Source organism: Rissa tridactyla, chromosome 14 (genome assembly GCF_028500815.1).
Source record: "Rissa tridactyla isolate bRisTri1 chromosome 14, bRisTri1.patW.cur.20221130, whole genome shotgun sequence".
NCBI lineage: Eukaryota > Metazoa > Chordata > Aves > Charadriiformes > Laridae > Rissa > Rissa tridactyla.
The window spans coordinates 2,742,578-2,754,408 of NC_071479.1; the positions used below are offsets into that span (position 1 = coordinate 2,742,578).

The following is an 11,831-nucleotide window of genomic DNA, read 5'->3' on the forward strand; positions in this document are numbered from 1 at the left end:
TGGGATTGCTTTTGCTTGTTTCTAGCTGCCCCCACACTTCTGTAAGCAGCCGCCTCGCCTGTATTTCCCTCCGCATTTCCGTCCTGTCCTCTCTTACCTTGGACGTCCCTTACGAGCTACCTCTCGCTGGAAATCTGGGAGGGGAAAGTGAATTTCCACGTAAGCCCGGCTGCTCAGCAGTAGGAGCGTGCAGCGAGTCATCCACCATGTTCCCCCCCGGGGAGCTGCCTGGGCAGCGGGTGTAACCCCCCCCCGGAGGCTCAGTGAGAGGGCAGAGCCTGACTTCTCATTTATTAACGAGCGCTGATGTGCCCAGGTTTGGTTCGGGGGCAGAACAGGCGGAGGCGAGTCGTGCCGTCGCTTTCTGCGGTCCCTCTCCTTGCCCTGCAGTGGTCACGGGGAAGGCAGCAGGGTTGGGGGGTGGCAGGGAAGTCCTGACCTTCCTTGTCCTCACCTGCTGGAATTTCACCCTGAAAGCTTAATGGGGACAGAAATGATTGAGGTTATAATGACTCGGTGCTTTCTGCCTTAGCAATACTTACCACCTGGAGCGTTATCGCATGGGGACCATACAGACAGCTCGGGAATGACAGTCCTGCAGTGGGTAAGACAAGAAAGGATGGAGAGCAGGCCCAGGAGTGTCTGGTTTGAGGAGCGATTGAAGGAGCTGGGACTGTTTAGTTTGAGGAAGAGGAGGCTGAGGGGAGACCTCATCACTCTCTACAACTACTTGAAAGGACATTGTAGAGAGGTTGGTGCTGGCCTCTTCTCACAGGTAATTAGCGATAGAACAAGAGGGAATCGCTTCAAGGTGCAACAGGGTAGGTTTAGGCTGGACATTAGGAAAAAATTCTTCCCAGAATAGAGTGGTCAGACACTGGAATAGGCTGCCCAGGGAGGTGGTGGAGTCACCATCCCTGAACGTGTTTAAGAGTCGTTTAGATGTGGTGTTGGGGGATATGGTGTAGGGGAGAACTTTGTAGAGAGGGGTTGATGGTTGGACTCGATGATCCCAAGGGTCTTTTCCAACCTGAATGATTCTATGGTTGACCAAGGTCATGTAGCAAACCCCCCCAGCACAGGGCAGCTCTGCCCTGCGAACGGCTTTTCTCATTTCTCCCCTGCCGAAGGCAGGTGAGATGTGGGTGAGATGAGAGGAGGGATCCGCTTGCTGCATCCATAGCCTTCAGCCCATCTCTTGAAGACGAGGAGGAGCTGTGGGTGATAGGGAGGGGGAACAGCAGCAGGACCAGAGGTTCGAGTCTGGGCTGCAGAAGTACTTCCCAGGGATAGTTCTTTAAACAAAACCATCCTGGACCCCACAGCCCCTCTCCGCCTGGCCTTGGTGGAGCTGCCCAGCCCAGGCTGGTCTACCAGAGCCAGGGAAGCTGTGATGATCCCAATGACCCTGGGAACTTTAGGAAGTAACTCCCAAACCGTTCAGGACTCCAAAAAAAGAGTTCGCTTCTAGACCGTTAGCTCCTCCTGCTCTGGGCCATGTCCTGGCTCATTACATCCTCATGCTCAGGTCCTCCAGCTGGGACATCCACCCAAGGAGCCCACGTAAGACTGATGGAGACAGCTGGGATGGCCAGCTCTTGTAGGCAATGTTTTCTAGGAACTTTGGGGTTTGGGTTTTTTTTAATCTTTCTGAGGCTTTATTTGGGCTCTTTGGCCGTGCCCCTTTTCTCCTCTTGCTGCCTCTGGGGTCAGGGCAGCTTCTCTGCCTTGGGGCGTTGCAGCACCCCTGGGTGCTCATGGAGACGGACGCTGAGTCTCACAAGGGTTCTCCCGGGAGGGTTTGCTGCTCACCCAGGAGGGTGATTTATTTGGTCACTTAACAGCAAACAGCACGGATTGAATTTCCGATGTTGTTTATCGCTCCAGAGTGCAAACCAGTGAAAATGGTAGTTAATTGAGTTAAATTCGGATAACAGCCTTGCAGACACTTTTGCTGCCGTGCGGTGAGGCCCTGTTTGCTGAGGATTGCTGTTTGCTGCAAATTATCGGCTCAGAGGGACTCACTGGCGTTTCAAGTAGCACGTTTCAGCTCAGATTTGCTCCTGCATGGGGCCAGCCGTGCTGCTCACCTGGCAGGCATTCGCTTCCTAGAGCTCAGGATGCAGCTGGGAGCACCCAGGACAGGAGCTGGGAGCTGCTGCAATAACCACGGGACGAGGGGAGGGGAGGGGATGTGCCCGGTTCCCGTCCGGTTCTCCTCTCCCCATCCCCCGGGGAAGCACTGATGCTCCACAGGGCAGCAGCATTTTCCTTAGACAAGGTCCTGTTTTGCGTTTTTGGGTTTCCTAAGCATTATTGATGGATCAAGAGTGAAAACGCTTCCTGACCCTGGCATGCGTGTGAAGGGGAAAAAAAAAAAAAAATCAATAATGGCACGTTCAATCTGTTATTCTGTTTACACTCTTAAAGATCGCTATTTATACAGGGATTTTAGCGTTTCCATTAATGTTCCTAAGAGGAGCCTTGGAGGCGCAGAGAGGTTGTCACGCCGTGATTCGAGGGGGAATTTAAGTCGTCTGTGCTCCGCCAGCTCCTCTTTGCCTGACGAAATGAGCTTTCCCTGACTCTTGCACAAAATCCCAGCCCATGGTCCCGGTGCAGAGACGGGGACAGAGCCCTGCCAGCCTGTCCCAGGTGGATTTTGGGATGGAGGTGCTCCCGGATGAGTGACAGAGGCGAGGGCAAGGCACGACCCCACCACTGCAACCCCATTCCTGCTGGGGAATGTGGGATCCCGGGATGTGTGATGTGGATCAGCCCTCAGCTTCGCGGGAAGCCCCAGCAGGGAAGGCGCTCGACTGCGGCAGCGGCAGCCCGGGCAGAACCACTGAGTCCAGAAGGAGATGGTGCTGGTGTCAACCTGGTGGTTGCGTTGGTGGATAAATTGCTGCTGAGCCGCTAAACAACGCTTGTGGGCTGGATCTTAGGAGAAATACGGAGCGGGGGTGTTAGCATCCTGGGAGGATGGTAGCAGTCCTTTTAACTGGCTGGAGGAAAGCCTGTCTTCTGCTGGAAAATTCCTTGTGCGGCTGGTGAAGGGGCTGCGCGGTGTTTCGTTGCTGCTCTGCTGAGGTCGGAGGCGGTTGGCGGGGTCAGCCCCAAGGGTCACTGGGGAAGAGGCTGATTTGGGCTGTTTTCCAGGAACAGGGACACGCCGGTCCCCATGGGGCACAGGTCCGGGAGCCCCAGTAGCGCTGGGGAAGCTGGAGTGAAAACAGATCCTCTGTGCACGCCCCGAAAGCTGCTGCTCCCAGGCTTCCCCTGCGCCGTGGGCTGATGGATGAGCACCAGCTCGTGTTCTCCTCTTGGACGTTTGTCCCTGAGTGACTTGGAATGCCCGTGGCGTCTCATGCTCCTGCCATCCCAACGGGAGAGCAGGTCTACTGCGAAAGGCTCGGCACCCATGGGTGCTGGGCTGCTCGGGGCAGGAGGGCTTTGCTGGGCGGTCAAGCAGCAGCTTCGGGCAATCACAGCCGGGGCTTGAAAACTGCCCTGTGCGAGTCGGTAGAGTCTGATAAGGGGAAGACCTGGATGTTGGGTTTCTTGGGCTCCCTCCCCAGCTCTGCTCCCACCCCACCGCCCCGCGCTCAGCTCCTCGCCCGCGGAGGGGAGCACTGCTGGGGCTGGGGGTGCTGCTGGGGGGTGCTTCGAGGCTGTGCGGGCTGCTGCTCCATGCCGGAGAGTGGGGAGTCGCAAGAATCCTGTCTTGTGAGCTACTGCTCTGGTTCAAGCTGCGACATGTCCGGGGGAAGCAGTAGAAGACATGAGACCCCTCTGCCCCAGCAGAGTAATCTTGCTGTTTTTTCTATGCGAGCCCCATAGAAAGGGGGAAGAACCTGATGGTGTTTGGAGTGTGGTGTGGATCTCACGAGGAACGGACGGGGGAATGAGGATCGCAGAGGCTGTAGTTGTCTGTCCCTGGGTGGCAAGACCATGAGAGCTGCAGGGAGCCAGCTCGCTAGGGGCCTTAACGGATCCCTTTTAAACTTTCCCTCTAGCATCTGAGTGCCTGCGATCGATTTACACCAAGAAAGAAAACACTTTGCCCTGTGTAAGAGCAACCCCCTTGCATTGCTGAAGAGCTGTTGTGAATGTGCCTCCAGCTAAACGTGTATGAGATGGAGCCTCACTACTTGCAAACAACACTGGTTTACCCTTATCAGCTGCTGCTGCTTTTCTTTTTTTTTTTTTACTTTTTTTTTTTTTTTTTTAATCAATGAGCTTTTGTACAACCTTTCTCTCCAGGGAAATGGAAGGAAGGAGATAAAGTGACAGCAATGTAGGGCTGCGATAATGGAAGGCAGCATTGAGCAGATCTGTGATTAGAGGGAGGCTGGTCCTCTGCAAGGGGAATTTGCAATACATTAAGCATTTATGATTTTAACCCGTTGCGTCCCTTTGTCAATACCTCACTCTCCTCCTGAGCTGAGAGGTTTTGAATGCATCAGACAAAATCCTGTACGTCGTGTCTCGGTGAGGCCAGCAAAGCTCTCTGCGTTTTGGTGGGATCTCTCTGTACCTGCCCGGTGCCTGAAGGCTGTGGGAAGGCTGATGCTCCCTTTGCCCATGGCAGGCTGGTACATATCAAGAATATCTTCATCAATTTTATGTCCCAGGCTGAGGTGACCCCTTTGCCCACAGCTCAGAGCTGAGGTAGGTGGATGCGTCCCATGGCCGTAATGAGGAATATACAGGGACAGGTGAGAAGAGGCGAAGGAGAGAGGCAGCGAAGAGATATTGCAGACTGTACATACTGGAAACATTCAAGGTCAGGTTGGACGGGGCTCTGAGCAACCTGATCTAATTGAAGATATCCCTGCCCATTGTAAGGGGGTTGGGATAGATGGCCTTTAAAGGTCCCATCCAACCCAAACTATTCTATGATTGTACTTGGTAATTTTGAGCAGAAGGACCTTGTCCTGAGCTGGCAGAGCTCCACATGTGTTTCAGCAGCACCTCCATGGGCTCCCACCTTGCAGCCCCAGCCCCGGGTACCCCTCACTGAGCATCGGCACCATCCGTACCGCAGTGCAGCTGCAGCTCAGGCTGCAAACCCAGCCTCCGGAGCAGCTGCTCCATCCCAGCACCACCACCTTCCCCTTCCCTGGCCTGCCAGAGGCTTCCGCGGCAAAAAGGAGACGTCAGGAAACATCTTCTGAACTTCAGGTTGCGGCTGTCCCCCTGGTGCCACTGACCTTAGCTTGGCTTGCTCAGGAGATGCTGCTCCAGGACCGGCTCTGCACTGAGTGTGTCCGGGTTTTAAATGAGTGTGGTTCCATAGCGAAAGACCATCCAAAACCACATCCACATCTTTGTCTCTTCGTCTTTCGTTCCTTGGGGCACGTATGCTAGAACGCTGGTGTTGCAGGAGACCAGAACGGCAGCTTTGCTGAAACCTGGGGATATCGTTGGAAATAGGAGCTCAGCGTGTGGCTGCACCTTCGATGCCGAGGCTGTAGCGTTGCAAGTGTCTAGTCAGGGGCGTCCCCGGGGGGATGCTGGGTTCGATGTCAGGGGACAGAGCCACGGAAAGGAAAAAAGCTGCCGGCGCAGTGAGCTGGGGGAGAGCTGCCACTGCTTCACCTTGTATTCAGGGCTTAAAAACACAGCCAGGCACTTGGCTGGGCTTGCAAATGTGCTGACGTGGCCACTGAATTCGGTGGCATGAAGTCAACAGTGTGGAGCACCTAAATATGCTTCAAAAACCTGGCTCGTAGCGCTGCACGGGTGCGGGTCCCTGTTGTGGTGATGCTGAGTCTGAGCAGGGTTCCCGGGGCAGCTCCCAGGGGACCCTGGGGACACCCCACCTCCTGCCTCCCGTCCTCCTGCCCTTGGGTTCCTCTCCCGGGGCTGGCAAAGGAGGAGGCTGGTGAATTCATTAGTGTCTCCGAAGCGTGCAGACACGATGATAGGGAACAGAGAAGGTGGCTGGTAGAAGCCGCTAAATGGTCTTTGCAAGGAAGGGATTTATATTGCATATAATTTCCCACCTTGGCCTTTTTTTCTTTTTCTTCTCTCCTTTGCGTAACCTGTAACAAATGTACGTTTGCAGCAGGGCTGGCATAGACACGTCTGTCTTTTTATCTTGGCTGCACCCACTCTATTACAGCAGAAACGAGCAGAGCTTTTCAGCTAATTTCTCCACCTGGCTGCTCGACCCTGGCTAACTCTTCTCATTTTCTATTCCGTGACATTGGCAGCACGGCGGGTTCAGGAAAGCTTGTTTTCTTGGGGGCAGTGTGATAAGGACAATTGTGATTAAGAGGCGTGAAACAAACAAAAGCATCCAACAGTTGTTCCCAGCCTAATTACCTCTAATTAAATAAAACCAGAGCTGCCCATCAGCGGGGGAGAGCAGAGGGCAGAGCGGTGCGGGTGGTGGCTGGCTCTGGTGCCCCTCATCGGGGCTCCGGGGCTGGTTGGCAAAGACCCACAGGAGCCGCCAGGCTGGGGGGCGGGAGGGGGGGGTCTGACGTGGTGCTCACCAGCCTTGCACTCTTTTTTCAGCTTGTGGGAAGCTGACAGGAATAAGTGACCCGATCACGATTAAAACCTCGGGGTCCAGGTTCGGATCGTGGATGACGGACCCTCTCGCGCCCGAGGGAGAGAACAAGGTAAGACCGCCACAGCTCCGTCCCTGTGTTCCCACCTCCATCCATGAGGCTGAGGTCATTGAAAACTCACTACGTGCAAGCACCAAAGCCCTGTGAAACCCGTGGAACATCCTAATTCATCTCAGGGGGCTCTGCTGGCCTCCTCTGCCGCGGGAGGGGGCTGAGGATCCCTTAGGGAGGCAGGAGGAGGAGGGGGCTGAGCAGCCCCCTGCAGTGGTCCCTTCACAGGACGGGTGAAACTCACTGCAGTGATGAGCGCGCACGGTCTCAGAAGTGTCACCGTGAGGTCTGTGCCTCCCGCGGGAGGGAAAAATCAAATATGGGGTTTCTCATCTGGGTTTGGCAGCCAGGAGAGAGCTGGGCCCGGGCAGAGGGACCCCGTGGTCCCAGTCCCTGCTGCTCTTCTGCTGCCGGTGCCTCCGATAATGTCATCTGACTGCATTTGTCCTCCATCCTCCACCTTCATTGTTTTGAGGAATTAACTGACTGCAGCCAGAGAGAGATTTGTTTTCCTTTGTTTTGGTCTTTTTTTTTTTTTTTTTTCCATTCAGACCATTCAATTTTGATCCCAAGGAGGTAGGAGGCCAATAACTGGCTGAAAATCAATCCAGGCTTCCCATGACTGATGGAATGGAAAATATCTCGAGCGTTTGCTGAGGATTTTGTAGGCAGCAAAACAAAACAAAAGCCACAGAGCTTGGCTGCGTGGTAATTCCCTGCTGCATGCGGCATCCTTCATCAAAGGATGAAGGCACCAGCAAGGGCTGTGTCGGGGCAGCTATTTTGAGAGCTTTGCCCCGTGATCGGCTTTCTGTAGCTGAGAGAGGATGAGGGATGCTCTGGAGAAGCCACCCCTGGGGGTGGCTCCATTGGCCCATGGACGTGCAGTGACGAAGCTGCGGTGACTTGAGGCGTCGGGCTCTTTCCCTCCAGCAGCCAGCTGGTTGGCACTGGTTCCCCAATACGACACCTCCATATTTTACAGTTATTAAACAAAATTTCACCACAGGATCCTCATTATGAAGTGAGACAGGAAGGCTTTACCCACATCACATCTCGTTTTGCTCAAGCCAAGGTTCAGATTTGTCCCCTTCGGGCTGTGCTTGCCGCATCCCTCGGCACTAACATGATTTGTACATCAGTGAAGGAAGAGTCAGGCCTGTTGCAGCTGAAGCCAGTTGATCAAATGCTAAAGATCTTTCCATGTCTTCAGAGTGTTTTGTCTCAAACCGGTATTTTTTTCATATTTTTATTACCCGTGCCTTTTTCTGCAGCCTATTTTTGTCGTGAGAGTAGACGAGCAGTTTTCTCTGGACTGTAGCTCAAGCTTCACGAGCATGTGTGTGTAATACATAAATCTACTGTGACTTTTATTAGAAACACACAATTAAGTGAACTTCACTGGCTGCCCAGCAGAGTGGCAAACTGGGGATGGGGAAGAGATGGGGGTGGGGATGAGTTCATCATCGCCATCTCATGTTGCCAAGCCCCAGGAGGCGTTTGGTGGTTCGGATGGTCTTTTATTTGTTCGTGTCATTGAACGCAACTGGGGGAAACTGGGAGTCCCGCAGGAGCAGCCCGGCGGCGAGGCGGCGGGGGGGATGCTGAGCGCCAGGATTGATGGGGGTTGGCAGGAGGAGGAGGAGGTTGCTCAAAGCCAGCCGGTTTCTAGCCATCAATCTCTGCTTCTCCAACGCACAAAATGCTGTTGGGACCTGCCACCTTGCAGCCACGGCGTGATGCCCTGGGGTTCTGCCCTTCCAGGCTTCTCTTTGTCTCTCTAAAAACTGAGCACAATGCATGGGCATGCGTAAATTTTTAATACCAAATAATGAAATGGGAGCAGCAGAGAGACAATTGGTTTTCTGGGTGGTTTAGGGGTTTTTTTTGTGATTTCCCAAGCTGGTGTAGTTGAATGCAGGCGTTGCGTGAAGCGGGGATGCTCTCCAGCGCCAGGTCTGACAGCAGAAGCTCTCCCAGGCTGCAGGCTCTTCTCAGCCCCGGGCGCCTGGTTTTTCTCCGGTGCTTTTGCAGCCACCCCCAAGCCCACGGTGGAGGTGTGACGGTCAGGGCCATCTGCCACACGTCCATTCCCCGCCTCTGCAGTGTTTCCAGGGGGGTAACGAGGCGGGGCTGCACTTTCCCCACTAAGTTTTTGCAGACCCCCCTCGGCCTTTCAAATACAGCAGCCAAAAAGCAGTTTACGTGCTCACACCGTGTGGAAATGTTTGTCTGCTCTCCTAAGGGAGAGCCATGTTGCAGAGAGGGTACCGTCAGATTTTGCAAAAGAATTTGCGCTACCACGTTACCCAAATCTGCACCCGTAAAGGCTTCCCTCTTGCTATTTTAATTTACTTTTTCTCCTTCCTAAAGAGTTTCTACAGAAAGCAGCTATCTTAGTTTTAGGCAGCAACTGCATTCGGAATGTCACTCACTGGCTGGATATTTCTTCTTGATGTTAACTGCACAGCTTTGTCATTTGCTTCGGAATTAGTTTCATATGACAAAAGCTTTTTTTTTTTTTGAAGGAGTCTAGACAGCGTCCCTAGTGAACTGACGCTTAAATGATGATCTAAAAATCTCTCCCCCATCTACCGATAGCAAGATTTTGATGTCTTTGTCTCGTACGTTTTAGCAGCCTTGGTTTCAGCTTTTGATGCGGAAGTGTAGGATTTTTAAACCAATATGGACTTTGCCTGAATTTCCTTGACAATGAGCGATTGCATCCATCGCTTCTGCATGCCAAATTAACGGAGTTTTGCGCAGCAGCTGCTATCATTTACTGAGCGCTACCGCGGTGGAGCTCACGGGAAACAAAAAAAGCGGCATCAACATAATATGCTGGGTTTAGCCAGAGAAAAGATGTTAATTGCCCTCTGGAAGGACGATGTCCATCACGCAGCACTCCCAAGGAATCTGTTACAGCCACAGGTTTCTGGGGAAATACCAGGTTACTCCCCAGGAAAGCGTTGCTATTTAGTTGATTTAATGGCCGATTTGAGGTTCCAAAAATTGGGTTTATTTCTGGGCGTAGGTGGCAGGTGTTGGACACATCATTTTCCCACAGGTTGGATTCCTCGCTCTGGGTTTTGGTCCCAGCTCAGTTTCTAGGGTGATGCGCAAAGGGCTCAGCCGCGTCTCTGCTCTTTTTCTAACCCCACGTGTTTCTGTTGCTCGCCCAGGTCTGGTACATGGACAGCTACCACAACAACCGCTTCGTCCGCGAATATAAATCCATGGCAGATTTCATGAATACTGACAATTTTACCTCTCACCGTCTCCCTCACCCGTGGTCAGGCACCGGTCAAGTGGTCTACAATGGCTCTATCTATTTCAATAAATACCAAAGCCACATAATTATCAGGTTTGACTTGAAAACAGAGACCATTCTCAAGACTCGCAGCCTGGATTATGCCGGCTACAACAACATGTACCACTACGCCTGGGGTGGCCACTCGGACATTGACCTCATGGTGGACGAGAACGGGCTGTGGGCCGTCTACGCCACCAACCAGAACGCGGGCAACATCGTCATCAGCAAGTTGGACCCCAACACCCTGCAGAGCCTCCAGACCTGGAACACCAGCTACCCGAAACGCAGCGCCGGGGAGGCCTTCATCATCTGCGGCACGCTCTACGTCACCAACGGCTACTCGGGAGGTACCAAGGTGCACTACGCCTACCAGACCAACGCCTCCACCTACGAGTACATCGACATCCCCTTCCAAAACAAGTACTCGCACATTTCCATGTTGGACTACAACCCCAAGGATCGGGCCCTCTATGCCTGGAACAACGGGCACCAAATACTTTACAATGTCACCCTCTTCCACGTCATCAGGTCCGACGAGTTGTAGTCCATCCTTGTTTAGAAACTGATTTAGGAAAAAAAAAAAAAAAAAGGGAAAAAAAGGGAGAAATTAATTTAAAAAAAAACCCAACAACAAAACTAATATCAAGGAAACACACTTTAAATAAGTAAATATATAAACAGCTGCCAAAATTAAGACCAACATCGCGGAGGATTATTCAGCATAAACCTGACAGATCAGCATTACCTCTACATTTCTAGAAGTCTGGCCCTGTGTTATAGACTCACGAATAACCGTGTACTTGCAGCTGGAACTGCACTTAAAAGAACCACTTCAGTTTGGGGTTTTGTTTTGTTTCTGTTCCGATAGCAGACCTATAGTACATACTAAAGAAGTAAGGCAATGACTGTTGAAAGTTTATCCTTGGGAGACTCGCTCTCTTCTGTGTGTGGGTTGCATGGACATTTTCCCGACATCGCGGTCAGCTGTGATGGATGTGTGATTTGTATTTCTAAAGCAGAACAAGCTGACCCGTGAGGAGCTCTCGCTGTCTGAACAAGACCTATCACAGGTTAGTTTTCTTCGCCTTCCATTGCAGCTACTGTCTCTCTACTGTGTTCTTGTCACTTAGATTAACTGTGCTGAGACCCGAAGTAGCTCATGGATCTGTGTCTTAGTAACTATTAAACACGATGGTTTAAGTATGTATTATGAACAAGTTGTTGTACCCATATTGTTTGAACTTATGTATTCAGCAAATATATTGTATAATGTATGTCTGTTATTTACCAGAGGTGGCAAAACTTTGTATGTCCAGTTTATGCAATGAATGTTGTAAATGCAATGATGTAGTTTGGATTAATAAATGATGGTTTTGTTTCTAAAAAGAAAAAAAAAAAAAGATCAGTGTTCACCCTTATACACAGATAACCAATTTCATGTTGATAACTACAAGAATATTCTCTTACTGTTATACTATCTACATAGCATTATGGTGGTTGGAAATTGCTTCTGTGGAAATTCTGTGGCATCAGATTCCCATGGGAAGCCCTGTTTATGGAAGTGTGAAGGTAATTAATTTTTTTTAAGAGGAAAACTTTGTACTATCCACAGTTATCTAAGGAACAATAAAAATATTAGGAGACTCCCCTGCTTCGTTTATTGTCTTCTCTCTACAAGTGACCAAGGGAGGGACTCTTTATCAGGGAGTGGAGCAATAGGACAAGGGGGAACGGTTTTAAACTGAAAAAGGGGAGATTTAGATGAGAGATGGGGAAGAAATTGTTTGCTGTGAGGGCGGTGAGCCCCTGGCCCAGGTTGCCCAGAGAAGCTGTGGCTGCCCCATCCCTGGAGGGGTTCAAGGCCAGGTTGGACGGGGCTTGGA

The 11,831-nt window shown here is 51.8% G+C and overlaps 1 protein-coding gene across 2 annotated transcripts in view; it reads left to right on the plus strand.

Annotated features, from left to right (window-relative positions):
• OLFM1 (olfactomedin 1) overlaps positions 1–11,594 on the plus strand; it is a 35,135-nt gene extending 23,541 nt beyond the window's left edge. For both annotated transcript variants that reach the window (XM_054221113.1, XM_054221112.1), the window contains exons 5-6: positions 6,529–6,635; positions 9,818–11,594. In XM_054221113.1, coding sequence (XP_054077088.1) covers positions 6,529–6,635; positions 9,818–10,492 — 782 coding nt within the window. In that variant the 3' untranslated portion in view covers positions 10,493–11,594. The remainder of the gene's footprint in view (positions 1–6,528; positions 6,636–9,817) is intronic.
• The last annotated feature ends 237 nt before the right edge of the window (positions 11,595–11,831 follow it).